Below are 21,993 nucleotides of genomic sequence, written 5' to 3'. Positions count from 1 at the left end.
CAGGGTATTGGCATTGTTCATCCTTCTTCATCTCTTTCCATTCATAATGTTCTTTATATTCCCGGCGCTCCCTTTAATTTATTATCAATAAGTCAACTTACTTGATCTCTTGATTGTATCATTTCTTTTACTAATACATCTGTTTCCTTACAGGACCGGAGTACGGGGAGGATGATTGGCTTCGGATGTGAATCTCATGGCCTATATCGGCTTCAACAACCATCTTTTGTTGGTTCGGCGGCGACATCTCCACTACTTATTTATGCTCAGTTGGGACATCCAGGTCTTAATAAGTTAAAACAGTTACATCCTAGTCTTTCTCACTTAGAGTCTTTATCTTGTGAGTCCTGTCAATTAGGTAAGCATGTTCGTAGTTCTTGAGAGTCGAGCTATGTCTCCTTTTGCTTTGGTTCATTCTGATGTTTGGGGTCCGAGTCGTGTTTCTTTTACAATGTGGTCAATGTATTTTGTTACTTTTATAGACGATTTTTCCCGTTATACATGGTTATATCTAATGAAGGATCGTTCAGAATTGTTTTCTATTTTTGAATCATTTTTTCTAGAAATAAAAACTCAATTTGGTACTTCCCTTCGAACTTTGCAAAGTGATAATGCACGCGAGTATTTATTTACTTAATTCCGTACCTTCTTGACATCTCATGGTGTGTTGCATCGCACGTCTTGCCCTCAACAGAATGGGGTTGCAGAACACAAGAATCATCATCTCCTTGAGATCACTCGGACTCTTCTTCTCCATTCTCATGTCCCTCATCAGTTTTGGGGTAATGCCGTACTTACTGCCTGTTATCTCATCAATCGCATGCCTTCATCCACTCTCCAGGGTAAAATACCTCATCAGGTACTTTATCCGCATCAGCCTCTTCATCTTCTACCACCTCGGGTCTTTGGTTCTATATGTTTTGCTCATGCTCTTGATCCCGACATTGACAAACTCTCTCCTCGGTCTCATAAGTGTGTCTTTCTTGGGTACCCACGGTCTCAGAAAGGGCACAAATGTTATTCTCCTACTCTTCGTCGACACTTCATCTCTGCTGATGTCACATTCTTTGAGTCAGTTTCTCTTTTTGGTCCCTCCGCTTCACAGGCCGAGGTTTCTCACTCTCCACCTGCACCAGTAACTATTTTTTGTCCTCCGGAGGCGCCTCTATCATCTCCAGCCTCGTCTCCTCCTTTGCAGGTTTATCAACGTCGTCCTCGTTCTGCTTTGCCGCCGACCAACACTGACACTGCCGTAGGCACATCTTTGGAGCCAAGTCCTTCGTCGTTTCCTCCGGTCCCATCTCCTGACTCTGATGTTCCTATTGCACTTCGGAAGGGTATGCGTTTCACTCGTAATCCTTCTCCTCACTATGTTTCTTTGAGCTATCATCATCTTTCTCCATCCTATTATTATTGTTTGTCTTCCTTGTCGTCTATTTCTCTTCCAAAGACTGCAGATGATGCCTTTGTCCATCCAGGATGGTCTCCTTGCAACCATTCGATCACTCTTGACCTGCTCCGAACCTCTCTGTAAGCATCCAGTTACTCTTGACCTGCTTCGAGCCTTTCCTTCAAGCATTCGATCACTCTTACTAAAAGAGGCTCCGAAAAGGACCTAAACGATGTTTGTTTTAGCCGAAACTTGACAGTTACAGGTTCCTCGGTAACAAATATAAATTTTTAAATTCTACATGCGTAAGCGGTGACACTTAATTCCGAGTCCCGAGTCATGATCATTTGAAGTTCACGAAGTCATATTGGGTTGATCTTGCATTAGAACTCGTAACTGCCAAATTTCGGGCCCAAAAAGCACGATTTAGGCTCTTTTCGAAGCCTATGAACATCTCTTTGCTATTTTTAGTAATTTTCATTTTTATACTATCTAGGGTATTTTTAGTATATATGATTTAGGGTTTGTCTATTTAAGCATCTTGTTTTAGTAATTTCTTTTTATTATAATTTCTATCATAAATTTTCCTTTCTTGGAAAAGCTTTCTTTCCTTTTTTACAAGATATAAATTGAGGTTCATGTATGAAGATTTATTTCCTTTCTTTGAGTATTAGGGTTTTGAGTCTATATAAACACTTGTTATTTGTTTAAGGAGATTCTGAATAAAAGAGTTTCCTTTTGGTGGTTTCTTTTTTTTGCTTACTACTCAATTCCGTATTCTCGTCATCCTGTAAGATAATCACTATTCTGTCCAGCGTCTGTTGATATCAGAGCTGATATAAACGTCAATTCTTATCTTAGAAAGAAAGTCTTTTCAAAAAATAAAAATTTATAATAGAAATTCTAATAAAAAGAAATTTTAAATAGACAAACCTTAACAAAAAAAATGAAAATTACTAAAAATAACAAAAAAAAAAAATGTTCAGAGGCTCCGAAAAGGGCCTAAATGATACTTTTGAGGCCTGAAACTTGACGATTTTGGGTTCCGATGTAGGATCAACCTAATATGACCCCTTGAACTTCACAGACTCATAACTTTTGACACAAGATTCGGAATCAGGCTCTATCATCACTCATACATGTAGAATTTAAAATTTGCGTTTGTTATTGTGGAACCTGTAACTGCCAAGTTTCATATCCAAAAAGCACCGTTTAGGCTCTTTTCGGAGTCTCTGAACATTTTTTTGCTATTTTAAGTAAGAGAGATCGGATGCTTGAGGGGAAGGCTCAAAATAGATCAAGAGTGACCGGATGCTTGTAGGGAGGTCCAAAACAAGATCAAAAATCACCGAATGCTTATAGGGAGGCTCGAAGGCGGCCAAGAGTGATCGGATGCTTGTAGGGAGGCCTGAAACAGATCAAGAGTGACCGGATGCTTGCGAGAAGGCCCGAAGCAGGTCAAGAGTGGCTGGATGCTTGAGCGAAGGCCCAAACCATGAGAATAATGGTGGTCGTTTGTTTGAGGGGAAAATTGTTGTAAATACAATCAAAGTCCCACATTGAAAATACATGGAAAAAATTATGAATTTAAAAGATAAAAGATATCTCCATTACTATCAGACCTTTTAGATAGAGCCCAAAAATAAATTTTAAGTCCAAAGTGAACAATATAATACCATTGTAGAGGTATATGAATTCTTTTGATTCTAACAAGTGTTATTCATAGTCCAGACCGGATGTTATGTGAGGTAGCCTTGAACAAAGTTGAGGGGAGGTCCAAAGCAGGTCAAGAGTGACCGGATGTTTGAGGGGAAGGCCCGGAGCAAATTAAGAGTGATCAGATGTTTGTGGGGAGGCCCGAAGCAAATCAAAAGTGACTGAATATTTACAGGGAGATCCAGAGCAAGTTAAAAGTGACCAGATGCTTGGGGGAGACCTTAAAAATGAGAGTAATGGTGAAAGAATCGATAAGAATACAATCAAAGTCAAATATTGGAAATACACAGAAAAAATCATAAGTTTAAAAGATGAAAATATCTTCATTGGTATAAGACATTTAGGGTGCGTTTGGTTGGGGGTTATCCTTGATAACCTTAGTTATCCATTCAAGGTTATCAATAAAAACTCTGTTTAATTTAGATAATCGATGATTCAAGAGTAATGCTTCATGCTCGACACGTCAGCAAAAGGGGCATGCAACCTGAATTTGGAAAACTAAGGTTTTTCCTGGTTCCGGGGTTAATGATTTTTTTTTTTATCAAAAATACCCTCCGATAAGAGAAACGTAAAAAAAATAGAAAACCCATAAAAAAATAATAATAAATTAAAAAATTAAAAAACATTAAAAAAATAAAAAAATAGAAAAAAAACATTAAAAATAGGAAAAAAACATAAAAGAAATAAAAAAAAAACATAAACAAAACATAAAAAAACATTAAAAAAATAAAAAACATAAAAAATAGAAAAACATAAAAAAAAAAACCGTAAAAAATAGAAAGAACATAGAAAAATAGAAAAACAAAAAAAATAAAAATGTATAAAAAATAAAAAAGTAAAAGACTTTAAAAAATAAAAAAAATTAAAAAACGAAAAAAAAAAATTTAAAAATTAAAATTTTAAAAATGTAAAAAAATAAAAAATGTAAAAAAGAAAATCATAAAAATACATTAAAAATGAAAAATGTGAAAAAGAAAAAGTAAAAAAAACCTAAAAAAAGGAAAAACGTAGAGTTTAATAATAATAATAATAATAATAATATATGCATAATTGGTTTTGTAACTGAAGGTAATACAGTAAAATATTAATTAGGTTATTCATTAAAACCTTCAAACAAACAAGTTTTGTTGTATTATCTAGGTTGAACAAAACAACATTTGGTTATATTTTATTTCCCATAACCTTGGTTATGTGATTATCTGGTAATCATATAACCAAGGTTATACATGATAACTTGAACCAAATGCACCCTTAGGGTAGAGTCCAAAACAAATCTATAAGGGCTTAGGTCAAAAATAGACAATATCATACCATTATGGAGATATGTGAATTCTTTTAGTTCTAAGAACTTATATAGACTAAAAACTCTAAGACGCGTAAAAAAAAAACAATTCTTAACAAAAAAGAAAAATCCTAAAAAAAAAGAGTAACCCGGGGAAGAATCTCTTGCATACAGGCTTACCCTACGCAAGAGGTTGTTTCTAGGATTCGAACCCGTGACCTTTTGATCACATGGCAACAACTTTACCGTTGCGCCAAGGCTCCCCTTCAAAGAAAAATCCTAAAAGAAAGGAAAAAATTCTATCCGACTCCAATTCTAAAAATTTAAATGGATTAAAAATACTAAAAAATAAAATATATAGATGATCAAAAATACCTAAAGTACCAAAAAAATAAAAAATTACAAAAAAAATAATTTACTAAAAATAATAAAAAATCCAAAGAATCCTCCTGATGATGTCACCCCAAGTTGAAAAGACTCATCCTTGAGTTCAGAGTAGTGCCAGGTGGTAGCCTAGGAGGGAGATCATCTGATACCAACTCGATAAAATCTATTAGCAGCTGTTGGACTTTGGGAATCCTCGTCGATCCACCGATGATCATGACATCATGGGCACTGGTTTGTCTTTGCGTCCTTTAAGCACTTCTTGTGCCTCCGAATGATCCAGTAACATGACACCAAATGAAAAGACATCCGATTTATCAGTGAGTTTTTGTGGCAATGCATATTCAGGGGCCAGATAACCAAATGTTCCCATAACTCTCGTTGAGACATGCGTATTTAGGGGGTCAGATAACTAAATGTTCTCATAACTCATTGAAACATGCGTACTCAGGGGGGTAACCAAATTATCCTGCGGGCTATTGAATTTGTTGATTTGTGGACGAATACCGGAAATAATCTTCTACAATATGTTGATTCGAAGAGGAATACCAAGAAATTGAAAGATAATGGCACTGCTAAAAAAATATTATTAATCCAAAAAACCTCTCCATTGATCAATAAATTTTTGCCTTTTTAATCAACAAAATCATGTTTCCTGCATTGGATAGCCTTATGTTCACTACAACGATAACACATAGGGACCTTAGAATTAACCTATGGTCGCTACTGTGAAGGATGAGATTCATGAGGGCGAACTAACCGATTGTTTTGGTCGCCTCTACCCACTGGCTTCTAATTCTGTTACTTTTCAACAATCAATACACACTGGTAGGCCTCTGAAACCGTCAACGAATTAAGGCTGAGGACATCTTGCAAGGCTAGATGCAACCCCCTTAAGTTTTGTGCCACCATGTGCTCCATCTCGGACAAGTCGTTTTAGGAAACCAATTGGACGAACTCATCCGTATATTCATCGACTGATCTTGCGCCCTGTCTCAACGAGTGAAGTCGTTGAATAGAGTTTGGTGTAGTCGAAAGGAAGTGTTCCCTCATCTTCTCCCAATTAGTTATTTGAAATTTGCCCTATTTGTCCCGTGAACGTCGCATTTGTTCCCACTAAGCCGATGTTCGTCCCTTGAGTATAACGACAATCAACTTTACCTTCATCCAATCCAGAACTTACTTATAGTCAAAGATACACTCAACTTCATTGATCAAATCAACGAAGCCGAAGCCCTCTTCTTGCAACATACCAGAAAACTCAGGCAATTCAACCCGAAAACTAAGGTATCCGTAGGGTTGTTCCTAGTATGCAGTCCGCTGGTGATAAGGATTCTCGAAGGTAGACTCAGCTTAAGGGTTCTCGAAGGTAGATTCAGATCCACGATATGAGATCTCACTATTTTCACGCATTCGCACCTCTTCCGCTAGACGCTAGGTTAAATTTGCAACTTGCCTTCATAAATCCGAATTCGTCAACTCATAAACGCTACGATTACAGTGTTTGACTTCCTCAATCAGAACCTGTTTATTGTTGCGACCGTGACCACGACAAGCTTCCATTGAAGTTGATTTGCCAACTGACAAAAAAGTGATTATCCTACGGGCTGACGAGAACACGAAATTGAGTAGAAGACAAAAGAGAAATCACTAAAAAAAGACTTTTTTATTCAGAATAAAGGATAATTTCTCAAACAAATATACAAGTGTTTATATAGACCGAATACCCTATGACTCAAAGAAAGGAAAGAAATTCTAATATATGAACATCAATTTCTATCTTGTAAACAAAGGAAAGAAAGTCTTTCCAGAAAAGGAAAATTTACGACAAAAATTCTAACGAAAGAAATTACCAAAACAGGAGACTTAAATAGACAATCCTTAATCCATATATATCAGAAATACTAAAAATACCCTAAATATTATAAAAATAAAAATTACTAAAATAGCAAAAAGATGTTTAGAACTCTAAAAATAGCCTAAATGGTGTTTTAGTTTTTGCCTGAAACTTAGCTGTTACGAGTTCCCCGATAACAAAAGTAGATTTTTAAATTCAGCACGCGTGGGCACTAACAAAATTTGATTCTGAGTCCTAATTCAAAAGTGATGACCATTTGAAGTTGAAGAGGTCATATGGGATTGATCCTACATCACCTTTAGTTGACCGGTATGCCAACTATTATCGATTTAATGGTCGACACTATCTAAGTTGAAATCTACCTATACATGAGCACATTTTCTTTCAAATCTCAGCTCATGTCTTCCACTATGAGGCCTTCCATCATTCTTCTCGTCCCTTTGATGCACCAAATCCTCAGCTCACTTCTCGTACCAACTTTCTCACTCCGCTTAGCCGCCTCCAACAATCTCCTATCAAATTTCTCATCCCTCGAATGTAATAAACCCTCAGCTCGCTCCTCGTGTTATCCTTCAGACTCCACTTGCATGATTCCTTTTTAGACATAGTCACACTTCGATGCTCTTCGTCTTGCAATCATACTATCCTTCTTCAATCTACATGAATTCGAGTCATTGAGTAATCACGACATTCAACATGTCAAGTCATCTCAATTTGTATTCGCCAAGTCTTGCACAATCAAAAACACATTAAATCATGAGGCAATATCTAACTTAAACCCTTTGCTTAAACATCAAGACTCATGGTCGCACGAGCCTACTTGGGACATGATTACACCAACAATCTTCCCATTTTGATGTTTGACGGAAAAAATAAAATATACAAAAATGCAACAAAGTTGAACCTAATCTTAGGCTCCCCTTCACTCAAGCTCTGCCAAAAAAAAAAACTTTAAAACCTTAAAGTTTCACATCTCCCCCTAAACACAAGGATTTAATCCCTCAACTTAAACTACATCCATCTCCCCCTTTGATAACATTAAAAATATTGCACCATGTCAACCGTGAAATGGAATGTTTCTACTCTTGTTTAATGTCAGTTAAATTAAACAGTTAACAACTTACTAGAAACCAAAATCATATTGTAAATGTTAAATAATTTATCACTACTATGTTATATGGAGTTGAATGTTAAGTTATGAACAAGCACACGAGTAAAAGATGAGAGTTGTAAAGATCAGAATATTAAGATGAAAAGTAAATGTATGAACATGCGAGGATTGACAGAATAAGAAATGAAAACATTAGAGAGAAAATCAAAGTTGCGCCTATTGAGGTAAAACTCCAAGAGACACATTTAAGTTGATATGAACATATATTTAAACGATAAATAAATGTCTCAATTAGACCATATGAGAGTAATGCAAATATGCACATTAATGAAGGATGTGAGACTAAAGAAAACTTGATTAACAATAATAAACATCATAAAATTCATTTAAATATAAATGAGGATATAGTAAGGAATCGATTTTAATGGTGTAGTGGGATCTATATATAGCTGACTCCACTTAGTGGGATAAAAGTTTATTTGTTGTTGTTCAAAAATTTACCATAGCTTCTAGAAAAATTCAAAAATCATACTAAAAAAGTTTATAAACAAATTTTTTTACAAATTAATTTAAAGCAAAAAAAAAAGTATTTTGAAAAATCATACTAATTTTCAAAAAATAACTTAATTTTGATAAATTCCATAAATAAAAAAAAGTAACATCTCAGTTTGCTTCTAGTTCTTCAATTCCAACTATTTTATTGTGAGATCAAGCAATGTTATCTAATATCTAAATACCAATTCAACCATATAGTTGATTTGAATGTAAGTCACATGATTGCTAGTCTTAGGATTCTCTAAGAGTTAATAATTGATTTTAGAATCCAAAATAAATTAGGGCGAACTAAATTAACTAGAAACCTTTTCGAAATTAATTTTATCCAACCCTTCCTAATTTTGGATCGTCCATTAGCAATTTTACTATGAAATTCATCCTTGGTTTACTAATGGTACTTAAATTATTTAAATTTCTTCTAAGATAGCCTCTTCAAGGTTTTTGGCTCTTTCCTTAGCCTTATGTTTTCAATTTCGAATACTTCAAAACTAGCCTTAGGTGATGACTTTTCTAATTTTTCTTCTAGTACACCAACACATTATTTAAATGCAAATTCTTTCTTCTAACTTTGTATAAAGATTTAGACAATGAAGAAATTGCACTAAATAAATCTTTAGAAGATAAATTTCTAACCTCACCATGTCATCCGACTCATAATGTGTAGTCCCCCCTTATAGTTTTCCTAACTACACCAAGGGCTTATGTAAAATACCGGAAATAGGCGAATATTAATAAGGGAATTTTCCGGAATTTTTGGACATTTTTCGGGAATTTTTCGGAGCTCTTACGGACAAGTTAACGGGGATAAAACGGGACCGGGGAAAAGCCTGTTTAGGCGACCCATTTAAGCGAGGAAATGTTTATTTTATATTTCCTTTTTCTTTTTTCTTTATTTTTCCTTTTTCCTCTCCGTTTCTTTTCCTCTCCCCGCGCGTGCCGTGCCCTAAACCTTCGACGCCGTCTTCTCCTCCTAACCGACGCCGACGGCTGCCCTAACCGCACAGTGGTTTTCTTCTTCCCTTCCACTTATACTTCTCCTCTGCATAACCCTCCTTCCCTCATCTCTCGCGACATCGGCCTTCTCCACCCGACGGCACCGCCGGTGCTCTTCCTTCTCGCTGAGCGACGCGCCGCCGCCACTCCTACCGATTGCCTTTGCCCTAGTTGAGCAACACTGCCACCGATCGAAGCCTCTCTTCATCTTCCTCCTCAGCCTAGCGCCGACAGCCGACTGCCTTTCCTGTGTCGATTCCTTGCCGCTGCCCTCTTTGGACCGAAGCAGCGTCGGCCACCGAGACTTCCTCTCTTCTCCTCTGGTTCGACGAGCCACCACCGGATCCTCCGCCACCAGCCGCCGACAGTGAGGAGAACAAGGGGTAGTGAGTTAGGTAAGGCATGTTAGGTATTTGGATTGTTGATTTGGGATCCTATGTTGGATTTGTTGGCTGATTACAGTGGTATTTGTCACTGATTTCTCACCGCAGCTTCTTCGGATCTCGGCATTAAGTTCTCCAGGATTTGAGCAGTATTGAGGCATCGAAAAATTTAAGGTAAGGTTCTTGTTTAACGTTGTGGATTTAGGTTTTTGCTGTGGATGACCAGTTAAGGTTGATCAATAATTAGGGTTTTCCTAATTGAATTAGGTATATTGGTGATTATTATTTAGGGTTTTTGCCCTAAATAGTTTTAAGGATTTATTTAGCAATTCATTTGAATTTTAGCTAAATAAAAGTATATCTATTGGTATTACAGGACTTTGACGCGAGACGAGTATCTCGATGTCGGATTTGGACATTCCTATTGGAGGCGGGTACTTTTGACTTATGTCATTTGATATGCTTAGTAATTAAATTAACATGTTGCATTAATTGTGTTTCTTATCTGTTTTCGGTTAATCACTACCCAAATCTTACATGCTTGATTGATTGATTGGTTTTGCATCTCAGGTATATTTTTACCTGTTTATACATCCTTATAGGGGTAGTGATATGCCATGCTTGACCATGTTCAGGACCTAGGTTTTTATACCTTCTGTGTACCTTGATTTGATATGATTCTTTGACCTAGGGTGCACATTTCTATATATATGGATTAGGTCAGGATGTTTATATGGTTATTGTCATGCATCATTCGCTGATTGCTGTGCGATAGTCCGCTCCATTATCCTTGAGCACATCGCAGTTACATGGATCTGCACACACCACCACTCATGGGTTAGTGGTCGATTCAGCCAGTGTGTGTTGCCTGTTAGGCACCGCTGGTCCGCTCATGGGTAGTGTGACACAACGTGTTATCCGGCAGGGATTCCTCCCGTCTTTGAGTACCGGAGTTGAGAGCATTGCGCTCCCCCATCTATGATTTGGGGTAGGAGGATAGTGTACTCTGACAGATCCCGTCCACCCGGTCACTCATCGTGAGTAGTGACGACAGAGTGCACGGTCAGCCCCACCCACTCGGCCTCACTTTTGTATGAGATGATCGATCGGGGTGACCAGACGCATCATCGCATCATACGCATTTATTGCAGGTTTCGGTCACGATTTATTCACGATATTGTTCGATACCTATGTTACGCATACAGATTCCTATACCACTCTGACTATTCGACCTTATACTCAGGACCTGGTTAGTACAGATTCTCCTGTTTACTCGGATGCATTTTATCTTTCTTATCGGGAGACTGTACGCACGATTAGTGCTAGGTGTTGTTTCTTTACTTGATATCAATTGTACCGCCGAGTGTTGACTCACCCCGCCCATCGTTGATATTTTCGTGTCGGAGGGAGTTCCGCTAGTCCTCACCGACGTAGTCTGGTCCCGCACTCCGTGATATGTTTGGTTTTTGTTTTTGTTTTGTTTTGAACTTTACATATGGATATTGTATGGACTTGTTGATGGATTTTTGGTATGATTTGGTTTTATTCTACTACATGCCTGCCTGGATGGCAGAAGAGGTGAGTTCGTCGGTTTTGAGCTTTACGAGTGTAGTTGAGTAGGGTGGTTTTTGAGTCAGAATATTATTACTGCGTGGTTGTGTCAGCCAGAGGCTGAATATATATATAAACTGCGTGGTGATTGATTTTTATTATTGTTATGATTCCAGCCGCATGTGGCTGAGTATTTAGTGCTTGTAGAAAATTTTTGATTGTCCGTCGTACAGGGGAGATGCTACCGAAATTTTCTCGGACAGGGACTCTTCTGGGGGCGTGACAGCTTATTTGGTCAAAATCGAACCGACCGAATCGAATAGACCGAAAATCGAACAAATTAAATTTTTTTTGAACCAACCAAACCGAACCGACCGAATCGATAAAATATCGGTTAATTCAATTTTTGACCTAATTAACCGAAATTTTAAAACCTTATTCGGTTTTAACTAAAAAAATCAAGATTTTATTTAATTAATTAAATTTTTAAATAAAAAATAATTAAATTAATATTCTTATTTGGTTTAACTGAATTACAAAATTTAAAATCGAAACCGAACCGAATTAACAAAAAATCAAGCAAATTTTTTTAAAAAAAAACTAAAACCGAATTAACCAAACCGAATTTCTAAATTCGGTTGGTTCTGTTCGGTTCATTCGGTTTTACCGAATTTTTGCTCACCCCTAAATATACCTATTATTTTGTCCCTTAATGACCTATTTACAATAATACCTACTTCATTTGTCATTTTACTTTTTTGTATGCATCATCTATTATCTTTTCCTTCTCCCCTGCTTATTTTGTCTCTTATAAACACAATATTAATTTTTCTCCTAATTATTGTATCTACTACCTCCATTTACCAATGAGCATTCATATGTTTCATGTTTCAAATTTAAGACAATCGGTATTCCTATAATATTTGTTAGTATCTAATTTAAGGTGTGATAACTCTTGCATATTTAACATTACATCGAAGTTCTCATAGATATGGTTCTTTGGAATGGACGTGGAATGGTCGAAACGGGTGTTTTGGCATGGGAGGGCCTCATGCCGTGTCAAATTTTCAGTAAATAACGTTGGTTGCTATAGGACGACGTTCTTACGGAAAAAAAATGAAACGGAACAACTTGAGATTTTGGATTCTTTTTTTATGATTTTGTTTGCTTTTAAGATGGATTTGCTTTTACTTTGATTCTTTTTTTAATGTTTTGTTTGTATTCAAAGAAAGGGAGCCTAAGGTAAGCTGCTACCGTGTGACCTAAAGGTTACAAGTTTGAGTCTCGAAACAACCTCTTGGAAAGCAAGGTATGGCTGGTTACAATAGACCCTTTCCCAAGACCCGCATTGACGGGAACTTCATGCACCGGACTATCATTTTGTTTGTATTCAAAGAAAAAAAGACATTTGATATGCATCACACCTGTTTTTTTTAGCATTGAAATTTCAACATGAAGATATTCATTTTTTGCTTAGGATAGCTCCATCATATGATTTCTTTTATAATCATTTCCAATATATTCAACAAACAATTTGTTTAAGGTAAGTTTTTGAATTTTTTTATTTTAATCTACTGTGTTATTAAGAATTCTTTATTTTTATGTGGTTTAAATATAAAATATTAGTTATATATTTTTATCATATAATCATGATTATAACCAAATTATTAATTAAATAGAAATAGAATGTAGTGTTCAATGTGAAGGACTATGATATGATTGTTTATCATTTATTCTTATTATCTTGTTTAGTGTTTTAAGCACATCCTCAATCTATTTGCACATCATTAAATATTCAATATGTGATTCTTGAATTACCAATACTCTATAAGTTTAAAAATCTAATTATGAATAAATAATAGTTTATTATATGAGTTTTTTTAAAGTTTATGAGTTAAAATTATGTATCATTATTTATTTATTTAGAATGACACTAAACCCGATATTGGTTGACAATTTAGTCAAATGGTCAATGATAATTGTAAAACAATATGATGTAAATTTTGTGAAAAATTATAATAGGAGGAATTATGAGATTAAAATAGCATATTGACATTATTAGAAATGTCGTGGCATGTCACAAAACTCTTAAGGAAATATCATTAATGTTACGAAAACATCTTCAACACTTTAAGGCAACTAGAAATTTAATACCAAGAAAAAAAATAGCCTTAGAGTTAATTACACAAAACAAACGTGTATCAGAAAGTGATAGTAGTCGTGAAGATTATATTGAATATAAAATCGAGAATTACAAAAAGCTATCAAAGAAAGTCATAAAACGATGCGTAGTCACTATGGTCAAGGAAAACAATATATAAATAATATTTTAAATTCGTGTGTACATATTTTATCAATTTAAAATACTTAACTACTCCAAATTCAATAATGGTAGGATTTTCTGGTGTTGGTTCTTTGTCAAGCTTAGATCTTGGTTTGAAAAAAGGATCTCTCAAAAAAGCCACTAATACTTTTATGTTTCCCACGAAATATAAATATTAAAAATTGATTTGGTGCTAAAAAAGTAAAAGATGTGGGTAAGAAAATATCAAAATGGTTCATATATAGTGTTATTCCATTTAATATAATAGATAATAGTCCATACTATCAATCCATGATAAACATCATTGTTGGGGCTGGAACAAGAAAAAAAGGTCCGACACCAATTGGTGGTGTTTATTTTCAAGAGGAGGTGGATGAGATAAATGAAGATTTGAGCACTTTAAAATCAAAATAGCCAAAGTATGGATGCAGAATAATGTGCGACGTTTAGAGCAGTGCAACAAGCATCCAATTATAAATTTTATGATATATTGTGACTGCAACATGATATTTCATAGTTCTGTTAATTGCACCAACAAAGCAAAGATCGTTGATTTTATTTATTTTTGTTAAATAAAATTTTTGATGAAATTGAGGAAAATGTTGTGCATGTGGTCACAAACAGTGAAGGTGCAAATAAGGATGTTGGTGACAAATTGATGATAGAAAACCGCATTTGCTTTAGTCTCCTTGTACAACACACTATCAATCTCATGCTAGAGGATGTTGCCAACATGATGAAAGCAAAAAAGTGTGTTGACAAAGCCAAGCAAATAACAAGCTTCATATATAATAATGATAAAGTTGTGAATTTAATAAAAACATTTATAAATGACCGAGAATTATTAAGACCAGGAATAACTTGATTTACGACAAAATTTATTCCAATTGAATGCCTTGTTCGACATTCTTCATATTTAAAATGAATGTGCACTTCTGGTATTTGGGAAACATACAATAGCACAAGCAAAAGATGGAAAGAAACAGAAAAAATTACAAATATCATAATAGATGGAAGATTTTGGAAGAGGGCTAGTGATATTTGTGCTGCAATTGGACCATTAGTAAAACTTTTGAAATTAGTTGACCAAGATAAAAAAAATAATAATGTCAATTGTCTACAAAGCAATGGATAGAGCAAAAATGACAATAAAAAATAATACTGGAGATCAACAATCATATTGGGATATTATTAATAATCAATGGTATAATCAATAGCACCAACATCTATGTGTTGCGAGTAACCATATAATTTATTTATTTAAATTGTATAGTACAAAGTATATCATCAAAATCATTTACAAATTCCTTATTTTTAATTTTTAATATCGTATTGATATTTCAGCATATTTCCTAAACCCGTTACTTGAATATTTCGGAATTTGTGTTTATAATGATGAAGTTAAATGAGGATTAAAGGTTGTAATCAAGAGATTGGAGCCAGACTTAAATGCACAAGCTTCAGTGGTGAAGTAAATTTTTTTTATGTTCCTATATTTTTTTTTCCAAACATAAACAATAATTATTTGTTCTCTCTCATATAGAAGAATTTTGGTCTACACTAGCAATAATTATTTGTTCTCTCTCATATAGATGAATTTTAGTCTACACTAGCAAAAATGACCGTTAAAATAAAGTCTCCAGGGTTTTGAATTTAAATTTTATAAATAATTATAATTACAAAAATATATATGATATTGATTTGTTTGTATCAGTTGAATGGTGGATCCATTATGGTGAAGATGCCCCACACCTTCGAAACATTGCAATAAAAGTTTTAAGTCAAACATGCTCGTCTTTGGGATGTGAAAGAAATTGGAGTACAAGGTCTCTTATACACACAACTTCGTAATCGCTTGGCTATCAAAAAAATTGCACAAATTAATTTATGTTTACTAGAATATGCGGCTTAGGGTATGAAACATGATATATAGAAAAGACCATGATGAATTTTACAATCCTATAGACCTCAATCACATTTTTCATAATGATGACATCTTAAATGAATGGACAAGAGATAATGAACCACAAGTTTTAAAAAATAATGATTTGGCATGGTTAGATCAAGCACTTCAAGCATTAGATGCTGAAGAACACAACACAACTACAAGCGTTCAAAGTCATTCAAGAAAGAAGAATAATGTAGAAAAGTCAACATAATTGAAAGGAAAAGGAGTTTTATCAAGAGATGATAGTGAAGATAGTGATGAAAGTGACGACAATGATGCTTCAAATGATGGAAATATTTAACAAAGTCAAGGTGAACATCATGGTCATCAAGTCATCAAAATGATCAGTGTGACACGGGTATGACATGGCACAAGGTCATGAAAATTATTGTGCAACACAGATAATCATGAGTATCAACCTAGGATTGAGGAACAATGTCACTTTTTGGTAAGTTTATCAAAATCTCTTGATACCAATAATAAAGAACATTTGATTGGATCTTCACAACAGTATATGGGTGTTGAAGAACATATGAAATGTCTAATTTTGAGAGGAAACCAACAAATTCTAATAAGAGATGATTATGGATCAAGAAGTTATAATTAGGAGTCTCAAGATATTAAGTATGGTCTAATTGGATATCAATCAGGTGGATATGGATACTATGGTAGCGATCAACTCAGACACAATTCATTTGATAGATCATCTAATTCTTCACCATCCTATACAAGTGGAATTAGACATTATGGATTTGAGGGTTATTATAATAAGGCACATAATGTAATTCTTGATTATTCAACATCTCTTGGCAGCAATATTGGACGTCATAGTCGTGATTGTGAATCGTCAAGTGCTACTGGCAATTTTTTTGAGTATCGAGGTTTTGGATATTATAATCGCAATGATGAAACACTATTACAAATTCAATCATCTAATTTTGAACATCTTTCATCAACTCAATCAAATGAATATCCATAAGGATAATTTAATGTTAATTTATATCGACGCTCATATGTAGAATATAATAAAGATTTAATTCCTCCCCGTCACTCTTCATGGTATTAGCTTTGATAAGGTATAATTTTCATTGAATTTTTTCTCATGGTATATTGATTTTTTATGGCTTCATGTATTTAATTTTTTATTACTAATGTAATTTATACATTTATTTAATTTTTTTACGAATTCTTTATTATTCTTTATTTTTTATTTTTTACAAATCAGCTATCCGTTGCGGCTGTTCTTACGAACCTGCTCATGGAGATGTAGCGGTCATTATCGAGATGTTGCAGTAGGACCCTGTATCGTGTTTCTTCCTGGAAATAACCTAACATTAGTGCAATAGTATGGTGGATCCATACATAACATTTGCCTATGCTAACACAACCCTCCTTTATTTAGTCTTGAAACTAGCCATGGCAGAGTTTATTTTCATGGGTGGATTTTTTTGTATTACTGCAAGTAAACTTTAAAATTTATAATAAGGGACTAAGTTCTTCATTGTAAAAGATAATTCCAAGTTTACTTGTTCCATGAAAAGTAACAGTTATAACAACAACAAGATGGTAGTCTAACAATTTGACTCTGCCCATCAAAATTATCTTACCAAAACATGGCAGACAAAAGCATCCAAAATACTATATGTAATTAGGTTTTAGATTAACCTGAGAGTTAAAGGGCCAAACAAATCCTACATTTGCAGCAATTTTATCCAATTAATGTTCCTGGACTATAGGTATTTTAACTGAAAAGTTCCTGATAACATTTTGACTAAAATAATGAATGAGTTAATATGCAAACCTTGTTGCTTGCCAATAATCAAATAGTTATACGCATTTAAGATAATATTTGATGATTATTTAGTCAAGTTCACCAAAATATAGTTTCACTAACAAAAAGTTGTATTACTTGCATACCTTTACAAAGAAGAAAGATTAAGATATTACTGACATACCTTTACAACATACAGTACAAATCGCTCCATATCAAGGCACCGCAAAAGAAAATGAGCTCCTATGACAACCATGACAGGCCTTCCTTCACAGTCTACACCACCACGATAACTGAAATTGATGCAAAAATGTAAAATATTTTAGTTAACAACTCGGGGTGAAACATCAGTTACACATTGCTATATAGTTATAAAGGCCATCATACATTAAAGCTTAAGCATAGCCACTCAGTTCAGTAATGAGTGCCATAAAACTTTATCTGGCCAATACAAAACATATGCACAAAGTAGTGCACAAAGTTTTAATTTTATGTAAGATACTTACACTATCTTCATTTCAGCAATATCTGTCAGATTAAGAGAATTTGCTTTGGCAAGATATCTTGAATGGAGAGAAAACTCTTCAGCAGCAGAGAGTGGTGGGCCACTAAGATCACCATATCCAAGAAGCTTAGCACAATTAAAATCATTTTGTGTTTCAGCAACCTTTTCCTGCCGCTCTTTCCTTCTCTGGTCAGGATCCTTAATCAATGACATAAATGTAGGATCGAGGTAGGATTCCAAGCTGATAGGGTTCTGGCTGAAAGGACACATGTCAGTAGAAAAAGATACCATGCTGATAATTTGTTAAGATATTAGTTTTCCAAGAAAAATCTAAAGTTTAGTGGAAAAAGGATATCAAACTGACAATCTGCACAGAAAAACTTATTGCAAATCACTATGCCAAAAAAAAGATGAAGAAAAGCCAAAAAACTGTCACGTTTTACACAAAGAATGGAAGAAATTATATGAAAAAATAGTGTACTTTTCAGTGGCAATTTTTGAAAAAGCAATGATTCAATGCTTGTTAGCTTCAACTAACCATCTCAGAGTCAATCCAACATCAGAAAATGGAGGATCTAAAGAGATTGTTGAAGTAGATGCCTTGGACACAGAAGGTGCAGGCAAAGGTTTTATTCTGATTTTCCTTTCATCAATAACCGTCCCGCCATTCTCATCTCCAACATCTGTTGGAAGTTTTGACACAGCAATCTCTTCTTCATGCTTATCCCTCGGAAAGTAAAGTGGAAGCAACCTTCAATTATATAGAAGTCAAAGAAAAGAAGACTTGAAGAAGAACAATCACAACACCGTATAAAGGAGAGGCCTTTTGAATGCTCTTCCCAATGTTTGTTATTACAAAGTAGTGCATACATGTTTCATTTGATATGTTTATATTTGATACCATGCTTATGGTTGACATGGGAATGCTAAGCTTGTAGAAGCACGTACCTTCTATATATTTCTGTATCAATTGATGTGGTGGTACAAAAAACAACTACAGTAATTTTGTCTTTTTGTTTCTCCAGAAAACGCCTAACAGTTCCTACCCAAGTGATGGAGAAATGTAATCAGCATAAGCAATTTGAACAATGTAAACAAACATCCAGAAAAACAGAAAGAAACAATTAATCCATGTCCATGTCACCTGACGCATAAGAATATGAATGAGAAAAGGAGAATAGAAGAATGTTAATGTCATCAACTAATTTCATCAGAATAACAGATTGATAACAAATTGATAAACAGGATAGCTCATCATTACACACTTATGGCAACATGTGCAGCTGGCTCACGAGGATAGGTTTTGGCCTCAGTATAAATACATCCAGTTGCAATACTGCATGAGTATGTCAGAAAATACTCAGTTTGGCATCTTAAAAGATGTAAACAAATGTTGGAGATGTCAATAACAAATCAAAACAAACACTAGTAAAATCTCCAGAAATAACCTTTGTAATCCATTTTCAATAAGAATCTCTAAGCAAGAACGATAGCAATGGCTAAGAGCATTTTCTGCGGCTGTATGGTACTTGACAGCATACTTGGGGCCGACTGTATGAATAACTTTTCTGCATGATCACATTGAATACAAGCTTTACAAGTCAACAAACAAGAAGCTACATATTTGGAAGAACTAGATAAATATATAATTATAAACACCGTGAATTCTTGATAATAAGTTGATAAAAAAATAGTAGCCGTTCCATAACAATTATCACAAGAATTTAGTGCTAACAAGATTGTATTTTGAAACCTGCAAGTGCCTTACAAAGACAACAATAAAGAATGGATATACTTTTAGTGTTATGTAAAAGAAAGCATCGTAAAACCATGAAAGATTTACGATATAATGGTTACCCTCATTAAACTGTATAAATATACAAATCCTACAACCAGAAAATCAAAAGATAATACAATATTACAATTGCGCATAGGACATGTTACAAAAAAGAGTATAATTGAATTTTCTTCTCCGACATATTGTATTCTCTAATAATGATAGTTAGCTAATGCCTACCTAGAAGGGAGATCATAAGCGTTAGTAATTTTAGCCATTCCAGTTCGACAACCACCCTGCAAATAACACGTCAAAGCTAATGCCAATGAACAAGGAATACAAAAAATGAAGCAAAAGAAAGAAGAAGAAAAAAACAGCCAATTGGATGTTTCCGGATTATACCAAAGATGCACATTCTTCTGCAAGATCAGGGCCAGCAGCAGCATGTAAGCCAAGGCTGCTATGTGCTTCATCCAAGTTCTACAAAGCAATCTAAATTGCATAAAGCCAGAATCCTCCCTCCAAAACATGTGTATATATAGAGAGAGAAAGGGTGCATCTGAGTGCAATAGGAGATTCCTGAAAAGAGAACATCAAACTCAAATCTCACCTCATTAGTGGAATTCACAACCGCATCTACCTCCAGATTCCATGGGTTTCCACGCCAAAGATAAATCTTGGAATTGATTTCGTGATCCACAGGGAACCTCGATTTCCCCCCGGAATCAGCTACAGAAGGCGAAGTAAGAGGGTCGGAGAAGTATGACAGCGGCGACGACAGACCCCCAGCAACGTAATACCTTTGGTCTGCATCGTTCCAACAAGGCAACTGATCGAGAGTCACCACAACATCTCCGCTATCCGAGGCCGTCCCACCGCGCGTGGCGCTTTCAGCCACGCTCCGGTACATCATCCACCCTCAAAATCAATCCTTTATTCCTCGCATAGAAGGCTACCCGCAGATGCCAATGCGGATGTCCAGAGGTCAATCCTTGCAAATCATCAAACGATAACAATAACGGTTCAATTTCGAGGCATTCATACGGCTTTCTACCGAACCCTAATTTTATGCCAGAAGAAAATATTCAGATGAAAGACACTGAAGTTTTTCACACAGTGAGTCGAGAAAATCGGAATCGTACGATGGTGGACGGCTCAGCGTAATAAATATTTCAAACTTAATCTTGAAATATTTCAAACCCAATAATCGGTATTTTTTATTGGTGTATTTGGTTGACAGTTAATCTGGATTATTTATTTAAGATTATTAATAAAAAATTTATTTAATTTAGGTAATCAATAATTCTTGAGTCATAATACATGTATGATATATTAGTAATCTGGATATGCAACTTGGAATAAGAAAACCACTAAAAAGAATTTTTTCTCTTGATTCCGGAGTTAAGACAATTTTTTAATCAAAATTATCCTTCAATATTTATCCTATGAGATAAAAATAACCCACGGCGAACCTCCCTCTTGCGGCGATCTCGCTGTGTTCCCCACTCTTATGAGGACTTCTCTACTTACGAAGAACCCTAACGGCTTTCACCTCTCATGAAGAACCCTAGTGACTTTCACCCCTCGGAAGGCGTCCCACGTGCGAACAGTCCTCACTCGTCTTTTTGGAAAAGGTATATTCTTAAACCCTATTAATACATTTCTCAGTAGATCCAATCATCAAACACTTGTGGGGAGTAGCAATTACTCTCATTTGTAAGAAACCTAGTATATAAGTATTTGGATTCCCATACACGATCTTCTTAACTTTATCAAACATCTGCCCTCAACAAACCTTGCATTAAACTATCATTATCAACTCCTATTTGTCTCGACTTGGAACAACAACAATGCTAAAACAAAACAAACTAATTTTGCTCTACTATGCAGCTTTTGTTCTCTAGCAATTGCGTGAAACAATCTTTCAAAACCAATTAAATCTTTAATAATTCCATTATTTCGATTTCTGTTGTTTTGAACCTATAATACATTTTAGTGGTTTTTATGTTCCAAGTACAAGTAAAAGTCACAATTCAGATTGTGAGATCATTTATATACCGCAAATAGTTAATTTAAAATATGATCCATTTGATTAAATTTTATTCACAGCAAATATTTAGGTGGTGTTTGGTTTAGAGGACTGAGAATGAAGAAATGGATTCATTCTCAAATTTTATGTTTGGTTGATGGGAATGGAATCAAAATTTTAGAATGAAATCCAAAAACTTGAGTATGGATGAAACTTACCCCTTTCCTTGGGTTTTGATAGAATGGAAATAAGAATTAAGTTTTGGACGAATATACCCTTAATATATTTGTTCAATTTTTCTTTCATTTCACACTCTCTCTCCTTATTCTCTCTCATCATACTTTCTCTCTCCTTGTTCTATCATAACATTTTTCTCTCTCAACGTACTTTCTCTCTCCTCATTCTCTCTCATCACAC

General features: G+C 34.8%; 1 protein-coding gene across 1 annotated transcript in view; it reads right to left on the bottom strand.

The window, feature by feature from the left end:
• The window catches only part of LOC121985278 (protein GDAP2 homolog), a 29,953-nt gene extending 9,287 nt beyond the window's left edge, over positions 1-20,666 (bottom strand). Inside the window, exons 1-9 of the mRNA XM_042538628.1 lie at positions 20,158-20,666; positions 19,950-20,027; positions 19,788-19,843; positions 19,219-19,338; positions 19,036-19,106; positions 18,719-18,812; positions 18,309-18,521; positions 17,772-18,026; positions 17,450-17,558 (exon numbers count right to left, since the gene is read on the bottom strand). Of these exons, the coding sequence (XP_042394562.1) occupies positions 17,450-17,558; positions 17,772-18,026; positions 18,309-18,521; positions 18,719-18,812; positions 19,036-19,106; positions 19,219-19,338; positions 19,788-19,843; positions 19,950-20,027; positions 20,158-20,460 (1,299 nt within the window). The 5' untranslated portion in view covers positions 20,461-20,666. The remainder of the gene's footprint in view (positions 1-17,449; positions 17,559-17,771; positions 18,027-18,308; positions 18,522-18,718; positions 18,813-19,035; positions 19,107-19,218; positions 19,339-19,787; positions 19,844-19,949; positions 20,028-20,157) is intronic.
• Positions 20,667-21,993: the final 1,327 nt, after the last annotated feature.

This window comes from Zingiber officinale, chromosome 1B (genome assembly GCF_018446385.1).
Source record: "Zingiber officinale cultivar Zhangliang chromosome 1B, Zo_v1.1, whole genome shotgun sequence".
NCBI classification, from domain to species: Eukaryota; Viridiplantae; Streptophyta; class Magnoliopsida; order Zingiberales; family Zingiberaceae; genus Zingiber; species Zingiber officinale.
Note: the sequence above shows the minus strand (reverse complement) of the source record. Positions and strands in the feature narration are given on the sequence as shown.